The following is a 21,269-nucleotide window of genomic DNA, read 5'->3' on the forward strand; positions in this document are numbered from 1 at the left end:
GTCTCAATTCACTCAGCCCATCTGAATAGTCTACTGTCCAGCACCACAAACAGGTCAATGGAATTATTAAAGGCATGGCCACTGAGGCCCCTCTGTCTGTCACAAGGCTAACGGATTAATGAAACCACTACATCACAAATGTAAACCAACACAGTCAAGGAAGGTAATAAAAATAGATGAGTAACAAATACATCCACTCTCTTTTATTGCACAATCCCCATTTTAACAATAATGTGCTGGACTCTAGATAGCTTACACTCTTAGAAAAAAGGGTGCTATCAAGTACCTAAAAAGGTTTATTTGGCTGTCCCCATAGGATAACCCTTTAAAGAACCCAAAAGGGTTCTACCTGGAACCAAAAAAAGTCTCCACCTTATGTCAAAAAGGGTTCTCCTGGGGACAGCTGTTCAAATGTTCAAACATGATTTCTTTGAGAATAACTGTATATTGGCAAATCTGTGGGATGAACTTGGTTTATCTGGTGGGAAGGGGATGCAAAAGAGAACGTTCTACTTATATCTTATGGTGGTTTCATCATCTCTCAAGGTGAATGTTATATTTTGGCACCCAGCGGCTGGGTCCCAGCCTAATGTCTATACACCATAAAAATAAGTGCAATTTGGGTTCCCTGTATTACTTCATTTTCTATATACCTTTATACAAGTCAACCTGGCAATGTGTTGTTTCTAGGTTACAGAAGAGGGGTGACATTTTACCAGAGGTAAAAATAGGTGAGAGTTCTGAACTAATATAATGAACAGTGCAAGTTTGACTCCCACCTTACAACGGGCATAAAGATAGATGGTGCTGTATATTCCGATGCCCTAATTCTGGGCCTCTTTTGTCCAAATGACAGTAATTGTACTATGCTTATTTAATTTCCATCTAATCCACGCATGTGTTTTCCTTACCCAATGGGAGTGCCTTACACAGGACAGTGTATTCATGCTCAAAGTGCAGCTCAAACGTATTAGTTTTATCCAGTGTTTACTTTTGAGAAATATCCTGAAAGTATTCATATTCCATATCCAGTAAATAATATCCTATATACCTGATCAGGCCGTCATTGAAAATAAGAATTTGTTCTTAACTGACTTGCCTAGTTAAATAAAGGTAAAATAAAAAATTCAATAAAAAATAGAGAGGGAAAGCTTGGGCTTTCACAGCCCCTGTTGTTCATGAATATCAGGAGTGTTTATTTGTTTTTTAAACCAAGTTTCTTATTTTCTTCCTTCTTGCCTGTTCAGTTCAGCTTGCGGAGAGTGGGCAGAACTCACCCTGGGACTAAACACCTCCCTCTGCAACTGGATCCTGGACTCCCTGACGGGCCACCCCTAGGTGGTAAGGGTAGGCAACAACACATCTGCCATGCTGATCCTCAACACTGGGGCCCCTCAGGGGTGCGTGCTTAGTCCCCTCCTGTACTCCGTGTTCACCCACGACTGCGTGGCCAAGCACAACTCCAACACCATCATTAAGTTTGTTGACGACACCACAGTGGAAGGCCTGATCACCGACAACGATGAGACAGTCTATAGGGAGGAGGTCAGAGACCTGGCAGTGTGGTGCCAGGACGACAACCTCTCTCTCAATGTGAGCAAGATAAAAGAGCTGATCGTGGACTATAGGAAAAGAAAGGCCCGAACAGGCCCCCATTAACATCGACGGGAAGTGTAGTGGAGAGGGTTGAGAGTTTCAAGTTCCTTGTTGTCCACATCACCAACTAACTATCATGGTCCAAACACACCAAGACATTTGTGAAGAGGGCACGACAACACATTTTCCCCCTCATGAGACTGAAAAGATTTAGCATGGGTCCCCAGATCCTCAAAAAGTTCTGATGGGTTGCATCACCACCTGGTATCTGACCATAAGGCGCTACAGAGGGTAGTACGTATGGCCCAGTACATCACTGGGGCCAAGCTTCCTGACATCCAGGACCTATATAGTAGGCGGTGTCAGGGGAAAGCCCAAAAAATTGTCAAAGACTCCAAGTCATAGAGTGTTCTCTCTGCTACTGCACAGCAAGCGGCTACCGCACTTATGCCTTGTCTCTGTAGGAGTCGTTCAGTGGTTGTTGGTGGGTGTTGCCAGCTGGGAAACTGGAGTAAGCAGAACAACTCTGAGGACCACGAGAAGGTCTGGGAGGGGGTGTGCCAGCTGGAGCTGGAGAAGGTCAGAGGTCACAGACCACTGAAACAAGCCTGATCCCTGTTCTGACAGATGTTGAATAGAGGGGTTATCCCAACACCTATGTTGATATGGAGTAGACAAAATAAATGTACAGATACAGAATAACTACATTAGCTCCTCCCTGCCTGTTTATTCATGGCTCCTCCCCTGTCTCCTCAGCATGCCCGGATAGTGGAGGACTGGTCAGGGCTCAGGCCTGTTCACAGTAAAGTTTGATTGGAGAGGGAGACAATGCAGTCTGGACAATCCATGTTTGAGGTGAGCCAACAAGAATATACTGGTTACTACTTCTTCAGTAACCAATATTTATTGTCTGGCTATTAGTGTTAGGCACCCTGTAGGCTCCAGATAAGTAGTACATAGACATAACACTGATATGAATGTGCTGTTTTCAGGTGATCCACAACCATGGCCATGGAGGGTTCGGATTGACCATCCACCGAGGCTGTGCCTAGGAGGCAGCTAGGATCTTCAGGGAGATATTGAAACTGAAGGACTGGAGGGCCAAGGTCTTGTTTGTAAACAAGTGGTTTACCTAAACAGCAGTGGCATCATCATCATTCACATGTCTTTATGAGACCATTTTAACATCACAACGGTTTGCAGAGGAACCCGAATAGGAGGACACTCCTGGGCCTTTCAGACGACAATGATTATATTTCATATTTGCAAGAGAACAACTCTAAATCAGAGTTTAGATAGTGAAGTACCTGATTAACCCGAGAGCAGCTAACTCGGAACACAAATAGTACCAGCCAGCCCTAAAATGGTTACATGCCAGCCATCAGGATAGCTTTTATTGAATGTTGTAACTATTAGGTAATCGGTGAAATCTATTTTGAAAAGTTCCAATTTTATATTTTTGTTTAAGTGATGTTAAAAATAGATACAGTACCAAGCAAAAGTTTGGACACACCTACTCATTCAAGGGTTTTCTTTATATGGACTATTTTCTACATTGTAGAATAATAGTTAAGACATCAAAACTATGAATTAACAAATCACATTTATTTATATAGCCCTTCTTACATCAGCTGATATTTCAAAGTGCTGTACAGAAACCCAGCCTAAAACCCCAAACAGCAAGCAATGCAGGTGTAGAAGCACGGTAGCTAGGAAAAACTCACTAGAAAGTCCAAAACCTAGGAAGAAACCTAGAGAGGAACCAGGCTATGAGGGGTGGCCAGTCCTCTTCTGGCTGTGCCGGGTGGAGATCATAACAGAACATGGCCAAGATGTTCAATTGTTCATAAATGACCAGCATGGTCAAATAATAATAATCACAGTAGTTGTCGAGGGTGAAGCAAGTCAGCACTTCAGAAGTAAATGTCAGTTGGCTTTTCATAGCCGATCATTAAGAGACATATGGAATCATGTAGTAACTTGGTGACAGCTTTGCACACTCTTGGCATTCTCTCAAGCAGCTTCACCTGGAATGCTTTCCAACAGTCTGTAAGGAGTTCCCACATATGCTGAGCACTTGTTGGCTGTTTTTATTTCACTCTGCTGTCCAACTCATCCCAAACCGTCTCAATTGAGTTGAGGTCGGTGATTGTGGAGGCCAGGTCATCTGATACATAACTCCAACACTCTCCTTCTTGGTCAAAGCCCTTACACAGCCTTGTGTATGCAAAGTGTGTTTTGGGTCATTGTCCTGTTGAAAAACAAATGATAACCCCACTAAGCGCAAACCAGATGGGATGGTGTATCACTGCAGAATGCTTTGGTAGCCATGCTGGTTAAGTCTGCCTTGAATTATAAATAAATCACAGACAGTGTCACTAGCAAAGCAGCCCCACACCATCAGACCTCCTCCTCCATGCGTCATGGTGGGAACCACATCATTCATTAATCTACTCTGCATCTCACAACGACACGACGGTTGGAACTAAAGGACAGATTTCCACCGGTGTAATGTCCATTACTCGTGTTTCTTGGCACAAGCAAGTCTCTTCTTCTTATTGGTGTCCTTTAAATCAAATCAAACTTTATTTGTCACATGCGCCTAATACAACCAAGTGTAGACCTTACCGTGAAAGGCTTACTTACAAGCCCTTAACCAACAGTGCAGTTCAAGAAGCATTAAGAAAATATTTATCAAATAAACTAAAGTAAAAATAGGTTAGTTGAGGTAATTTGTACATGTAGATAGGGGGGAAGTGACATGCATAGATAATAAACAGCAAGTAGCAGCAGTGTATAAAACAAATGGAGGGAAGGGCGGGGGGTCAATGTAATAGTCCGGTGGCCATTTGATTAGTATTGGTTTCTTTGCAGCAATTTGATCATGAAGGCCTGATTCACACAGTCTCCTCTGAACAGTTGATGTTGAGATGTGTATGTTACTTGAACTCTGAAGCATTTATTTGGGCTGCAATTTCTGAGGCTGGTAACTCTAATGAACTTATCCTCTGCAGCAGAGGTAACTCTGGGTCTTCCTTTCCTGTGGCTGTCCTCATGAGAGCCAGTTTCATGATAGCGCTTTAAAGAAATGTAAAAGTTCTTGACATTTTATGGATTGACTGACCTTCATGTTTTAAAGTAATGATGGACTGTTGTTTCTCTTTGCTTAGTTGAGCTGTTTTTGCCATAACATGGACTTGGTCTTTTACCAAATAGGGCAATCTTCTGTATACCACCCCTACCTTGTCACAAAACAAATGATTGGCTCAAATCCATTAAGAAGGAAAGAAATTCTACAAATGAACTTGTAAAAAGGTACACCTGTTAATTGAAATACATTCCAGGTGACTACCTCATGAAGCTGGTTGAGAGAATGTCAAGAGTGCGCAAAGCTGTCATCAAGGCAAAGGGTGTCTACTTTGAAGAATCTCAAACATAAAATATATTTTGATTTGTTTAACACTTTTTTGGTTACGACATGATTCCATATGTGTTATTTCATTGTTTTGATGTCTTCACTATTATTCTACAATGTAGAAAATAGTAAACATAAAGAAAAACCCTTGAATGAGTAGGTGTGTCCAAACTTTTGACCGGTACTGTATATATATTTTGGTATACATACGAAAACCAATCAAATGTTTTCCAAAAATGTAATAAGCAAATCTCACAAATGTGACATAAGAATAAGACTGCAATATCAAACGAAAATGTTATTGTTAGTAATCTTATTAGCATAAAACATGACACTATTGTAAGTTCTATAAGTTATGAGGTTTGAAAATGAATAAATAAATAAATACCACCACAATTCAACATTCTTTCTCCTTTGAAACATAATTTATTATTGTATCATACACATTTACATCCAGTGATAAGAATCTGTGCACAGACACTTAATGCAGCACTAAATCGCAAAGCCAGGCATGTAGGAGACCAAGGTTCTTTAACATTTTTAACAACACCTTGTTTCACATGTTATTTTTACAAGGGGACATCCCCGCACCAACAAACAAAAACAACAACAACCAACCCAGGTTTTGGTACAGTATATACAGAGATTACTTTTGCCCAGTAAGCAAAAGCTGTCATGGGGTGTACCCTGAAAAACCATGTGATCATGTTTGCTTTGAATGATTTCACCCATGTAGTGTAATTACTACTGTACGAGACTGACAACTTTGGGTGACTATGTTAAGAGGTGACAGTATCAAGTATAGTACAGTTCAAATATTTCAGTTGCATTTCAGTTTCATGGAATATACATACAACCCTCAAAATGCATATATGGGCATTATAACACCTGGCATGAACCCTGGCATGAACTTTCATCAGTACTTATATGCAATTTTCCTAATTTACATAAACTATAGTCATCATGATAAATAACATTACAACCTTCTCAAGACAGGTCTAGAATATGAGTGCTAATGAATGCTTATGCCAGCTGCACAGACTTTACATAATTATTTTGATTGCCTCATTTACACTGAACAAAAATATAAATGCAAAATGCAAAAATGTCAAAGATTTTACTGAGTTACAGTTAATATATGGAAATCAGTTCATTTAAATAAATGCATTAGGCCCTAATCTAAGGATTTCACATGACTGGGGATACAGATATGTATTTGTTGGTCTCAGATACCTTAAAAAAGGTTGGGGCATGGATCAGAAAAACAGTCAGTATTTGGTGTGATCACCATTTGCCTAATGCAGTGTGCCACATCTCCTTCGCATAGAGTTGATCAGGCTGTTGATTGGGGCCTGTGGAATGTTTTCCCACACATCTTCAATGGCTGTGCGAAGTTGCTGGATATTGGCGGGAAATGGAATACACTGTTGTACATGTCGATCCAGAGCATCCCAAACATGTTCAATGGGTGACATGTCTGGTGAGTATGCAGGCCATGGAAGAACGTTGACACTTTGAGCTTCCAGGAATTGTGTATAGATCCTTGCGACATCGGGACGTGCGTTATCATGCTGAAACATGAGGTTATGGCGGCGGAAGAATGGCACGATAATGGGCCTCAGGATGTCGTCACGCTATCTCTTTGCATTCCAATTGCCATTGATAAAATTCAATTGTGTTGGTTATTCGTAGCATATGAGTGCCCATACTATAACCCCACCTCCACCATGGGGCACTCTGTTCACAATGTTGACATCAGCAAACTGCTCGCACACTGCTGAGTGGTAGGACCTGAGTAGAACCATTGTTTTAAGGCTATCTTAAAATAAACAGGTTAATAGAAACAATGCAACAAAGCAATGTCCTCTATCACTCTCTTTCACTATCACTCTCACTGTTACTATAAATCTCGCTGTTCTTCTCCCTCATAATATGAAATTCAAATACTGAGATATAAGAATGACAAACCCACCCTGAACAGTTTCTCTCCCTGCTACCACCCAGTGTATACTCAGGATAATCGATTGAGCTCTGTCTCACTCAGAGTGTGGTTATCCTACATTGGCAAAAATCATGACAGTGGTAGTGGTTGAAGATTAAAATGAGAGAGAAATGTTTTTGAATAACATTTTGGTGGCAGGCTCTCTCTCAAGTCACTGTGGTGCGTATATACAAACCAGTAATGACACATTTGAGCTGAGAATGGACAAGGGCTGCTTGCCTAGCTTCCTTCTCCTTCATTGCCTCTCTCTTCCACTCCAGCGTCCCTCCTTCACCACCCTCTTGCATGTGCTCCGTCCTCCTGGGACCCAGAGTCGGAGTGTGGGATGCCCCCAGAGCTGTTGGCAGGGGCCCGGCCCATCATTTCCTGGCCCCACTCACGGTGGCTGGACTCCTGGAGGCCCCGGCCAGTGGTCTCAATGGGCAGAGCACAGGAGGCGATGGCAGCCAGCAGGCAGCAGATGCTGTACACTGACAGAGTCAGGTACACAGAAGACTCCAACATCACCTGCAGAACAGGGGGAGGAATGAAAACCGTATCACCAGCCTAGGTAGGATAACTCTCTATGTGATGGCGTGAATGTCTTTCAGTACACATTATGTACAAATATTCTTTATATATTGGTTGTGGTAACCTTTTATTCAATTTTACCTGTGCAACGAAGGGTGTGATGAGGGCTCCCACTCTAGCCATTCCACTACTAGTGCCCAGACCTAATGCTCTGGTTGCTGTTGGATATACCTGAGGAGTCAGAAGAACACCATGGGAATACATCATTTATTAACATTCAGAACAGACACTTCATGCTGTTTACGCAAAAGGGAATGTCAAGTTTTACGCATTATTTTTATTTACAGTATCATTTACTTTGTACCATATTGACACTGTAATACTTATTAGAAACCAATGGAGAAGAAGAGTACGAACCAAATAACTATCCCTTCGTTTAGTCACAAATCTATCAAAGAAATGAAACTGAACAGAAACCTGACGGCTGCGATTTAGTATAATCTTTGTTTTTAAAGTAAGAGCTGGCATTCTATTGAGTCGATAATGTAGCCACAGGATACATGGGGTTATATGGCCTATGACCTCACCTCAGGGGTGTAGACATAAGCAGCCTGGAAACCTCCTGCGATGAAGGCCCTGGCGATGAATATCAATACTGTCAGCCAGGTCCTGAAGCACAGACAACAACAACAATGTTAATAACAACAACAACAACACTGTTATTGTGTTGTCAGTTGCGGATCCACCACAGTGTTATGTTTGTCATAGAGTAGTGCATTGCGAATCCTAAAAGTAATAACTTTGTCATTTTGTATTGGATGGTCTTACCTCCCTACACAAGCGTAGAGTGGCACAAGGCAGAGAGAGAAGACAAAGAAGCACAGTGCCATGGTCTTTCTCCTCCCCAGCCGATCAATGGCCCACAGAGTCACCAGCAAGCCTGCCCAACATTATACATCAACCAATCTATTCAGATATTCTACTAGTCTTTTTAATCAATAAGAACAATTTACAACCTACTTTATTTCACAGTACCCTGCTCCCCATGCAATTGTGTTTAACAGTATTATGACTATTAGTTGAAAGCAGGAGGTCGAAGATGTATACCTGGGAATTCAGACAGGGTGGTCCACAGCAGATCCTTATAGTCGTCTGAGGTCAGGTATTTACACTCCAGGCTACACCTGGGCTCCCTCTTACTACCTTTTGACTCTAGAGCGAGACATAACACAAGAAACACGTGATGCACACTTAGCAGTGCTCACTGCAACCCTCCAGAATCACAAGGTCCTGAAATGACCTTGAGACTTAAAGGCTAATGTAACCTGCGGTCAATTGGAGTTACTCTTGGTTAAAGCATTACAAAAATATACATTTTTAGTTGAATAAGATGGTTTGGGCTCAGCAGGTTAATACTATCCTTAAGAGTGTTTGTGTGAGTGTTACTGATGATGTCAGAGGAGAAGGAGCAGTAACTCACCCCCACAGGCGCCCCCCTCCTGGAAGAGCTCAGTTGTGAGCAGGACCAGGCCATAGTAGGCGAATGCATTAGAGAACCTTAAGAGATAAAACAGTCAATCTAAGGATTTCCATGAGGAAAACTGGGATAATTAAAGATGCAACTCTTATGTTAAATAAAGGTTACATTAAAAAAATGTATGAAGATGTTCAATCAAAGTATGTAAGAGTTTAAATTAGTCATCAGATGTGATCTACTAACTTTTAATTACCTGTATCTAGAAATGAGGAAATGTAAAGTAATGTATTCACCAAATAAACCACAGCAGAATTGTGGTCCAGCGAAAATGCGGTGAGAAAAGATCCTGGAACTTCCCACGGTCCTCCTAATTGACAAACAGTCAAGAAACACGATATGACAGATAAACAACTGAAACAAGCCAAACTACTTTAGTATGCCCTGTACGTATTCCATACAATATATCTTAATGTGCTGGGCTGTACCTGTCTGGCAGCAATTAGTTTTCCCAGGGGCATGGGGACTCCGTTCTCCTTGGCGATGCGCTTCAAGGTAGTCAGAGCTTTCTCCTGGTTCCCTGTCAACACGTCATAGCGTGCACTCTCTGGCAGCCACTGTTTCCAAAACCAAAGGGTCAGTCGTTTAATAGTGTAAAATAAATTAATTCAAGTGAATTGGTAGTAGCTGTTACTGTCATACCAGTGGTGGAAAAAGTACCCAATTTCATAAAGATACCTTAGTAGAAAATGACTCACGTAAAAGTGAAGTAAGTAAAGTAACCCAGTAAAATAGTACTTGAGTAAAAGTATTTGGTTTTAAAGTATCAAAACTAAAAGTACAAATAATTTCAAATTCCTTATATTAAGCAAACCAGATGGTGCCATATTATAGTTTTTTTAATTTACAGAAAGCCAGGGGGAACACTCCAACACTCGGACATAATTTACAAACAAAGCATGTGTGAGTCCACCAGATCAAAGGCAGTAGGGATGACCAGGGATGTTCTCTTGATAAGTACGTGAATTGGACCATTTTACAGTCCTGCTAAGCATTCAAAATATAACGAGTACTTTTGGGTGTTAGGGAAAATGTATGGAGTAAATAGTAGATTATTTTCTTTAAGAATGTAGTGAAGTAAAAGTTGTCAAAAATAGCAGAGTAAAGTACAGATACCCCAAAAACTACTTAAATAGTACTTTAAAGTATTTTTACATAAATACTTTACACTACTGCATACTCACAAAAGAGAGGATAGCGAAGATGAAGAGCGGAATGGTGGAGAGTCCGAGCAGCCAGCGCCAGCCCAGAGTGGGCATCACCAGGATGGCCAGCAGCACCTCAAACACAGTGCCCAGCGCCCAGAATATCTGCAGGGGCACAGCAATAGGAACAGCAAATGGTTGGCATGATGAGTTCCCTGGCACATTGAAGCAGCTTCGTTGATCCAATTCAGTGGAGATCTATCCTGCTCCTGAAAGGCCAAAAACGTGGCATCAAGAGAATCACTCACAAACAAGTGGATCAATTTGTACCTCACAGACCTGCTAATGTCTCAAATCAATGACAAACTTGACAGAGTTAAAAGTGGACCTCACAGGATGACTGCACAGTTGGACAGAGAGATAGAAGCACAGGAGAGAGGAGTTGAGTTGGACAGGCCACAGACTAGAGTGTAACTCTTACTAAGTGATAGAAAAGGATAAGTCATACCTCGATTAGCAAGATGCAGGTGGCTCTGGACCTCATGGGGAGAAACTCTGCATACAGTGTCACCCTGAAGGGAGAAGGACATGTGACTATTATGCTACTTCTATTAACTATTATTGTGTGTCATTAATATAGAGTCAATCTGTAGCCCACTTATAACTGGGTAGATAACATAACCCAATCCTTTACTGTGTCTTACTACAGTATACTGTAGCTATTTCTATAATGCCAACAGTAAGGGATACGTACGACTGTGGGGCTCCTCCGATGCCGAATCCCACCAGTGCACGGAGGAAGAGGATCCAGCCATAGACGGGGGCAAAGGCGCTCAGTACACCGTAGAACATGGTCCACGCCACACTCATCTTCAGACCCTGTGTACACACACACCCACCCACAACTGTGAGCTCTGACACAGACAGAAAAATACCCTAACTATCTCTACCACATATCACACTGTCATGGATATCCCTATTCCCCATCTCTGCCCAAGACGTTGATATAAAACTGATGTCTCATGAAAGCCTGTCAAAGCACATAACTAGGTAATTCCACGAAATGTGTGTATTTTGCATCCCTTTGAGATTAAGTATAAATTGTGCACCAATATTGAATTTTAAAAGCCTATATTAAATGAAGTGCTCTATAATATGGACCACATGCAGAATTCAATCAGATTTTTATATAAATGAAGACTTGCTAAAATGCATAATTTTCCACAAGAGGGCCCTCTGGTGACTTCTAGGAAGATTTTAAATCCACTTAACCAGAACATTTCTCCAAGTTCTCACCATCAATGTAAAGACCTATTTATTTCATGTGATTAGTGATTAATTTAAGTCTGTCCCTCATTTTAAGGTAAATCCTGTTACTTGAACAGAACTCACATTTTAATATGGTGAAACTATTCCTTTTTCATATTGTTTTCAAAAGAAACACTGAACAGCTAATAGCCAAATCATAGTGTAAAAGCAGTTGAGTGTAATAATGCGGTAAGTTGGAAGCAGGTGAAACTTTTTAATAAAACAACAAAACCGAGAACACGACACTAACATAAGGCAGTACGCCGAGACACAAGAACAACTGGTTAGTGAACCTTGGAGAGTGACATATAAAGGGGAGGAAATGATGAAGAAATGGAGTCCAGGTGTGGGTGCACGTAATGATGAGTGCCAGGACTCCTCAGGAACCTCCCCAGCTCCTGATTCATCCTCTCCACCTGCCCGTTAGACTGAGGTCGATGCCCGATTGTGAGGCTAACCGTGACCCCGAGCTTCTCCAAGAAGGCCATCCATACTCGGGATGTGAATTGGGGGCCACGGTCCGAGACGATGTCCCCTGGAAGGCCATAATGCCGGAAGACCTGATGGAAGAGTGCCTCAGCAACCTGGAGAACAGTGGCAAGACCAGGAAGAGGAATTAAGCGACATGACTATCCACTACCACCAAAATGGTGGTGAAACCATCAGAAGGGGGAAGCTCCGTAACAAAGTCAATGGATAGATGGGACCAAGGTCGCTGAGGCACGAGAAACGGCAGGAGCTTCCCTGCTAGAGCATTCCGGGGGACTTGATTTGAGCACACACGGAACAGGAGTTGTTATCCCTGTGGGAACTTAGATGCATTCGGGAGGACAATTCCAGGGTGCGGGCTCCCTCTCTAGAGCCTGGTGGATGTCCACATCTACGTCCCAAACCACTGGACACGACTCGGGAGGATGGGATTATGGGTGCCCTTTCCCGAATCGTAGTTACGGGTAAAGTCATTGGCATAGACATTCTTAGAACTTGGGAGGTCAGCGTGAAGTCGAAACTTGTGAAGAAGAGGGCCCACCTGGTTTGGCGCAGATTCAGTCTTCTCGCTGTCTGTATATACTCAAGGTTCCGATGGTCAGTAAGGATGACAAATGGTTCATTGGCACCCTCCAGCCAGTGTCTCCACTCCTCTAATGCCAACTTCACTGCCAAGAGCTCCTGATCGCCGATGTCATAATTCCTCTCTGCGGGGGACAGTTTCTTGGAGAAGAAAGCACAAGGATACAATTTGTGGGTCCCCCTGTCTTTGTGACAAAACTGCCCCTACACCCACCTCTGATGCGTCTATCTCAACCACAAAAGGTAGCGTAGGATCTGGGTGTTTTAGCAAGGGGGCGGGGGTGAAACACCCCTTGAGGAGATGAAAGGCCTTGTCAGCTGCTGGAGACCAAACCAACCTACTAGGCCCAGCCTTGAGGAGGGAGGTGAGAGGGGCACCGATGGCGCTGAAGTTCCTGATGAAGCGGAGGTAAAAGTTGGAAAACCCCAAAAACCGTTGTAACCCCTTGATGGTGGTTGGGACTGGCCATGGCCTTACCGCATCTACCTTCTTGTCCTCCATTCTCACTCCCTGCGGGATGATTTGGTAGCCCAAGAAGGAGACAGCCCTCTGGTGAAATTGGCACTTCTCCGCCTTGGCGAACAGGTGGTTAGCCAAGACGCATTCCAGGAGTGGTCAAACGTGAGTGATGTGATCCTCCAGGTTGGTCGAGAAGATCAGGATGTCATCGATGTACACAACCACCTGATGTCCGAGCATGTCCCTGAACACCTCGTTGACGAATGCCTGGAACACTTACGAAGCAGTGGCTAAGCCAAAGGGCATAACCAAGTACCCTTAGTGACCAGACATTGTGTGGAAGGCAGTCTTCCGCTCATCCCCCTCCCGGATGCGAATGAGTTTGGTGAAGAACCTGGCCCCGCAGAGCTGCTCGATGACTGATGGCACCAGCGGGAGAGGGTACCGATACATTGTGGTGATGCCATTGAGTCCATAATAATCGAAACAAGGGCGTAATCCTCCCTCCTTGGCCACAAAGAAGAAACCAGCCGACGCAGGGGACGTGGACCTGCGGATGAAACCCTGTTGGAGCGCATCTTGAATGTAGTTCTCCATGGCCTGGGTCTCAGCCACTGACAGAGGGTAAATGTGTCTGCGCGGAGGTGTAGCACCGGAAAACAGGTGAATGGCACAGTCTCAGGGGCGATGAGGAGGGAGACAGGTAGCATTAGTCTTGGAGAATACCTCCCTTAGATCCTGATATTCCTCCGGGATGTTGGGCTGGAGGGCAACCAGACTCTCAACCAACATGGAACCAAAGGGGACAGGAAAGCAGGTCTTCCAGCATTCAGGTGACCAGTCGGTGATTCTCATCCTCGATAATGAGATGGTAGTGTTATGGCGCTGAAGCCAAAGTAGGCTGAGGAACGGGTGTGAACGGGTGTACTGGTGATGAAGAAGGGGATCTTTTCATGGTGATTGGGCTCCACGGTGAGGGTGAGTGGTTGGGTGACGTGTGTGATGGTTCCGGATCCTAGAGGCCGACAGTCAAGACCTTGAACCGGAAAAGGAGAGGAGAGCAGGTAGGTAGCAATATTGAGAGAGCAGGCAAGGGTCTGATCCATAAAGCTGTAGACACAGGACATGCGGGACAGTCAGCCAGAGTGATGGTACTAAAAAGAGTCTAACAGGAAGAGCAGTAGATGGAATACTCACTCCTGTTCCAGGGGATGTAATGTCACGTAACAGTCCCTCTGCACTAGTGGATCCCAGATTCTGAAGTAACGGACACCGCTGGCGCTTGTGCCCTCCCTGGCCACAGTACAGAACCCCAGCCCGTTGATCCGCCGCGGGAAGGCGTGTTACCCCTACCTCCATGGGTTCAGGCTCTGATCCTGAACACTCGCCGAAAGAGGGAGAGAACTGGGATTCTCTACCTCTAACCCTATTACAGGGGCTGAGTCACTGGCTTACTGGTGCTCTTCCATGCCATCCCTAGGAGGGGTGCGTCACTTGAGTGGGTTGAGACACTGACGTGGTCTTCCTGTATGGGTTGGCGCCCACCCTTGGGTTGTGCCGTGGCGGAGATCTTTGTGGGCTATACTCGGCCTTGTCTCAGGATGGTAAGTTGGTGGTTGAAGATATCCCTCTAGTGGTGTGGGGGCTGTGCTTTGGCAAAGTGGGTGGGGTTATATCCTGCCTGTTTGGCCCTGTCCTGGGGTATCGTCGGATGGGGCCACAGTGTCTCCCGACCCCTCCTGTCTCAGCCTCCAGTATTTATGCTGCAGTAGTTTATGTGTCGGGGGGCAAGGGTCAGTCTGTAATATCTGGAGTATTTATCTTGTCTTATCCGGTGTCCTGTGTGAATTTAAGTATGCTCTCTCTAATTCTTTCTTTCTCTCTCTCTGAGGACTTGAGCCCTAGGACCATGCCCCAGGACTACCTGGCCTGATGACTCCTTGCTGTCCCCAGTCCACCTGGCCATGTTGCTGCTCCAGTTTCAACTGTTCTGCCTGCGGCTATGGAACCCTGACCGTTCACCGGACGTGCTACCTGTCCCAGACCTGCTATTTTCAACTCTCTAGAGACAGCAGGAGCGGTAGAGATACTCTCAATGATCGCCTATGAAAAGCCAACTGATAATTACTCCTGAGGTGCTGACCTGTTGCACCCTCGACAACTACTGTGATTATTATTATTTGACCATGCTGGTCATTTATGAACATTTGAACATCTTGGACATGTTCTGTTATGATCTCCACCCGGCACAGCCAGAAGAGGACTGACCACCCCTCATAGCCTGGTTCCTCTCTAGGTTCTTCCTAGGTTCTGGCCTCTCTAGGAAGTTTTTCCTAGCCACCGTGCTTCTACACCTGCATTGCTTGCTGTTTGGGGTTTTAGGCTGGGTTTCTGTACAGGACTTTGAGATATCAGCTGATCTAAGAAGGGCTATATAAATAAATTTGATTTTGATTTGATTTGAAGTGATGTAGATGCCAACGCTCCCGGAGGAGGTTATCCAGACGGATGGCCATCGCAATGGCTGTGTCCAGGGTGAGGTTGTCATCTCAGCAGGCCAGTTCTGTTTGGATCTCCTCGCGCAGACCTCTTCTAAATAACGTGCTGAGCGCCGGCTCATTCCATCCACTGGAAGCTGCTACTGTCCAGAAGGTAAGCGCATACTCAGCAGCCGTCTGATACCCCCGCTGGAGCTGAAGCAAACGCTCACCTCCCTCTCTGCCCTCCGCAGGATGATCAAAAATTAATTTAAACAGAGCCATGAACCCCTCATAAGACTCAAGCTCCTCCTCTCCTCTCTGTTATGGTCAACCATGTGACTTTATTTGGAACTTAAAAGGCACTGCTATCCCCATACAGTAAGACTGCTATCTTAGTTGACCTTTGTATTTTATTCATATTTTTGCCTCTTTGCAAAAATAATATGCACATATTATACTGAGTCTACACACACCCACTCACATACAATCATCATACACGCTGCTGCTACTCTGTTTCTGATATATCCTGATGCCAAGTCACCCTACCCCTATACATATATACCTCTATCGATCCAATATCCCTGCACATTGTAAATATGGTGCTGGAACTGACCCTATATATAGTATGTTTACTTACTTTATCGTGTTCTTCTTATTTCTATATCTTGTGTGTTTTTGTTGTACCTTGTTATTCTTTTGTATTACATTGTTATTGAAAACTGCATTGTTTGGGTTAGAGCTGGCAAAAAAAGCATTTCACTCTACTTGTGCATGTGACATTAAAACTTAAATTATTATAGTTATTTTTTTATTTAACCTCTTTTTTATCAAGTTGAACATGTGCTTTTTTAAGACAGAATGTAAAAATGTAGGTGAAATCAAACGTTTTTTGGGGACTAAGTTACACTTTTAAAAAGGCACCCGAATAAGTGGAATGACCCAACTGCTGTGAAATGCCAAGTAGAACTCAATATAGACCTCCACCACAATAAACCCTGCCGTTGAACTCACTGTTTTTCTGCCATACTTATCGGATATGTTCCCCCAAATGGAAGAGCTGATCATCATTCCAATGAACACCGCCTGGAGTTAAAAAAACAGAGGAAATGGATATCACATATGTAGAGGCCTTGTCAGTAATGAAATGTGACAGTGTAAGACTGCATTAACATCAACAGCTACTGCTATTACACTCATCACTACCACTACTAGTCCATACAATCAGCACCACCTTCTCAACAACTCATTGTTATTATTGATTAATGTACTTGCATTGTTGAGGGAGCTAGCACATAAGCATATCACTGCACCTTTTATACCTGTTGTAAACTGTGTATGTGACGAAAACATTTCATTTGATTTTAACTACCCACCAATCCAGTCATCATTTAGTGTTACTGGTAATCAATGTAAGAATGAGACCGGCATTACCGAGGTGAGTAGCGCCACCCACAGGCTTGGAAGCCTCCATTCACAGTGAAGCTGTGGTGCCAGGATGCTTAGAATCATCATCTCCATAGCATCAGCCATCTGAACAAACAGCGGCCATAAGGACCGGTGAGAAAGGAAACAATGAAGACACAGTGAATTGCGCTCATATACATTATACTCACATGTACAGGTTTGAAATACAGCACATACACAACATGTTATGAAACTGTTATGTTTTACTCTCGAACTGTCTTAAGCATGGCTGCTCACCCAGGACAGACCAGTGAGGATGGAGAGTTTCCACTGGAACTTCCCAAAACCAATGGCCTCCACAGCATCCTCCACCATGAAAGTGTCTGAGGAGAATAAGAGGTGTAACCAATTAACAATACATTTTTATACCAACTCAAGTAGGAAATGACATAACATACAGATGATGAGTTGCAAGTATGGATTGCAAGTTACTATGATAAATGTGTACGCAATGAGTAACTGTAGTCAATCTCATTAAAGAGAAGGGCCATTATAAGATCCCAGTCCCCTGAGGGGGTAGGTGGAAGGAGAGATGGGAAAGTTATAACCTCCACCCAGCACAGCCAGAAGAGGACTGGCCACCCCTCATAGCCTGGTTCCTCTCTAGGTTTCTTCCTAGGTTTTGGCCTTTCTAGGAAGTTCTTCCTAGCCACCGTGCTTCTACACCTGCATTGCTTGCCGTTTGGGGTTTTAGGCTGGGTTTCTGTACAGCACTTTGAAATATCAGCTGATGTAAGAAGGGCTATATAAATAAATCTGATTTGATTTGATTTGGAAGGCGATTTTATGCATATGGAAGTTATTTTGAATTTGGATGGGACAGTCAGAGTGATGGCTAAGGAGGGACCCAGTCATACCATCAGTTGGGTTGGCAAACTCCCGGGGTACTAGTGCGCCATCGTGAAGTGCCACAGACTCCATGTAAGCCTGCCTCCCATCGATCTGGACTTCCTGGTCTCTCCCCAAGCAGTCATCCTCAGAGCGTGTGCTCTCACCCGTGCGACGGAACTTGACCACGCTGCAATAGAGAAAGCCAGGAAGATCAACTTGGATCAGTTTGCCAGCCTACTGTAAAGAAGTTTGTGCCAACACAGCTGAATGCAGCTGAGAATGAGAGGCTGTTGCCTAGGTGATATGAGCTGTTCCTCCCAGGCAAACAGAGGTAAGTTATGCACTGCTGTTCACAACTGACAAACTTGTGTGCCACCTAATAATTGTGTGTAGACCACAAATAGATTTGATGTTAAGAAAAATACAATTCTCAAATTTAGACAATACCTTAAACACCTGTATGTTACCTGTACATCAAGCTTATAAACTCCACATTTTGTAAGATGACAGACCGCTGATAGAGGGTGGAACACTGTAAAAGGAACATGGAGCCAGCCCAGTGATGTCTTAATCACAGTGATTACTACACAGATTTGCCAAGGGCAGAAGAAATACAGCTGATCGCCCAGTGAGGAGCCTAGAAATCAACATGCCTTGCTTACTGTGGTTCTGTTTCTTTCAGTTCTGTACAAAACAATCCCACATTTATCCCATATAGACTTGGAGAAGGGCATTGCTCAATGGACAAATTCTGTAAACCGTTGTGTTGATGGCATTGCACTTTCTGCAAGAAAGTTGCAATGAGGCCTAATTGCCTCAACCATCATAATAGCATAAGATCTATGGATCCTGTTTGGAAATATTATTTTGAGGTTCACACTGGGGAGAAAGACAGTTTGCTACCACAGTCACATTGCACAATTTCAGTTCTACAATTTTTAGGTAGTAACTGGGCCTACTGCCAAGTCACTGCTTTACTGGCATAGGAACAATTGTAAAGAGAATGTTACACATAAAAAGGAGAGTCTCAATAGAAACATAGTTGGAAATGGATGGTGATAGCCAGGTGTGGACAACTCTGGTCGACCAGCTTCAGTGAAAAGTGTGTATTTTTGTCAATAAACATAAATGAACGTAATAGATTTTCATGCACAATAGATACAATTGTAGTATGAATATTCTAAAACCATTCCAAATCATGGTTATATTTGCTGCTACTAAATAATTAGTAATAGGCTGACATATACATCTGTTACCTACAGTATACCTACAGTAATTGTTAGGCTAAATGTGTGGCCATTGCTAGCAGAAATATTTGTAATAAAATGAAAATAGGCTACATGTTGTGTAACATATTAGATGTTAACCACCCCATTCTAACAAACTGGTTCAACTCATGCATGACCAAAACAAAGGTATGACGAATGATGTTGGCAAGGCAGTAGCTGCATATACAGTAGGCAATGATGTGAATGAACCCCCTGGGAAATATGCACACTGTCACTACCAGTAAAAAATAAATACAAACACTAGCCGACATTGTTGTAGCACCCATATGAGCATTTGGGTCAGGGTTACTGTTTACCGGTCATTGATGCTTTGCTTTCAAACAAAACGCCCGTCAGTTCCTCGACATGCCACATTGTATTCGTGTAGAGTACTCTGACTCGCACAAAATAGGAATACAATGTTGCACATATTATTATGACAAGAGATCATTGTCACCCAACAGCTGCAATTCAAGCAATCACGAAAGAAAGGCTGTGGGCGAAGGGTCGGTTTAACAAAATGACCCAGTTACGATCAAATTAGAAATTAATAAGTTTTTGTATATATACACTCACGGGAGTTGTCTTAACTGGAACAAATCATCGTCCATTTTGGTGGTGTTTATTGGGTTCCACAGTGAAATGTCTCATTGCCATTACATCGTTATCATAGCAAGTCAAGATTTCAGCACCACAAGCTTGCGGAGAGCCACCCGTTCTGGTTCTCAGCGGAGAGCCAATGAGGGACGGGAAATTCAGAATTATGTATATCATTGGATATTCACTATTTCAGCTTCCTGTGTCGTGTCACAGCAGTGTGCCAGCCAAAAGGTACTGTGAAGTGATGGCGGCAGGGTCACTCGTGCGGGCCGGGAAAAATGACGTCTAGAAACCCTGGACAGCTGACACTATATGTCTTGGCCAATAAGAGCCTTTAAACCACCGGGGCGGAATTATCATACTCCTCCTTTCGGATCTTTGATTAATAATGGCAGTGAATCACGGAAAAACAATATAGGCCGAACACATTAAAATAGCCAACTTGTCAACAACGCCACAATTTCCGAAATAGGGATTCAGCCAGCACCAATGCAAGCCTGGGATGTGGGATGACATTTCATATTTAAGTATCAAAATTATTTGGGGAGAACATTTACTTTTTGGTTTATTTTGAGAAACATGCTTCTCAAGACAATTTGTGGTACTGTGTAACCCTAGCAACGCATGTAAGCAAATGTCAGCGTATGCTAGCTAGTTTACAAAACGATAGACCATTGTTGATGTTATTAAGCATGGATTAAATGGTGATACATGTGAACAATTTAACTGTTGTTCTTATAGATGTTCTAATTGTCATTTCACAACTGTTGAACAAATATTGTGCTTTGACAATGAATGTAGTTAACGTTAGCTGCCAGCCTAGTAAATTGGGCGTTCACTCACTGCTTATTAATGACGTAGAGAAAAACGGGGCAATCAAGAGTGTGCTACGAAATGAATGTCAAAACGTAGTTTTCTGTGACCTTGGTCATTATAAATTACATATAATTAATAATTACATTGTTCTCTACAATATTATAACCTTAATATACTTGTACTTGACAGTGTTGATGAAATAAGAACTAGTACAATAAGAACTGTTGGAGGCCCAACATGCATCTTTTTTTGAGAAAATAATGAAAATAAAGGTTTCATAATGTATTTAAATAAAGTACTTTCTGAATTTCAAAGTAATCCGAGAAGTAGTCATCTAGTTTTTCAAAAGTATCTGTAATTTGCACGCCGTTTGGAAAGATGCAGACCAGGAGGGGAGCGCGAGACTGAGGAGACCCTGTCTGTCCGTCTGAGTTTTGATGTAGAGTGTTTGCTTCCGAAACATGACCCGCCAAGCCGTGCTTCTTAACACCCGCCTGCTTAACCCGGAAGCCAGCTGCACCAATGTGTCGGAGGAAACACCGTTCAACTGATGACTGAAGTCAGCCTGCAGGCGCCAGGCCCACCACAATGAGTCGCTAGAGCGCGATGAGCCAAGCAAAGCCCCCTTGGCCAAACCCTCCCCTAACCCGGACGACGCTGGGCCGATTGTGCGCCGCCCATGGTACTCACGGTCACATCCGGCATTGACACAGCCTGGGTTCGATCCCAGGCTGTAGTGACGCCGCAACACTGCGATGCAGTGCCTTAG

The 21,269-nt window shown here is 43.4% G+C and overlaps 1 protein-coding gene across 1 annotated transcript; it reads right to left on the minus strand.

Annotated features, from left to right (window-relative positions):
• Nucleotides 1–6,794: 6,794 nt before the first annotated feature.
• On the minus strand, nucleotides 6,795–19,760 carry LOC139412025 (synaptic vesicle 2-related protein-like). The gene is made up of 16 exons (XM_071158808.1): nucleotides 19,661–19,760; nucleotides 17,843–18,003; nucleotides 17,223–17,308; nucleotides 16,953–17,051; nucleotides 16,533–16,604; nucleotides 10,957–11,081; nucleotides 10,711–10,774; nucleotides 10,242–10,367; nucleotides 9,486–9,614; nucleotides 9,294–9,367; nucleotides 9,004–9,080; nucleotides 8,631–8,735; nucleotides 8,352–8,463; nucleotides 8,111–8,192; nucleotides 7,665–7,754; nucleotides 6,795–7,520 (listed from the first exon to the last, which is right to left on the minus strand). The coding sequence occupies exons 1-16, from the start codon at nucleotides 19,693–19,695 to the stop codon at nucleotides 7,284–7,286; spliced, it is 1,674 nt and encodes a 557-aa protein (XP_071014909.1). The 5' UTR covers nucleotides 19,696–19,760; the 3' UTR covers nucleotides 6,795–7,283.
• Between the last annotated feature and the right edge of the window lie 1,509 nt (nucleotides 19,761–21,269).

The sequence above is a fragment of the Oncorhynchus clarkii genome, chromosome 6 (assembly GCF_045791955.1).
Source record: "Oncorhynchus clarkii lewisi isolate Uvic-CL-2024 chromosome 6, UVic_Ocla_1.0, whole genome shotgun sequence".
NCBI lineage: Eukaryota > Metazoa > Chordata > Actinopteri > Salmoniformes > Salmonidae > Oncorhynchus > Oncorhynchus clarkii.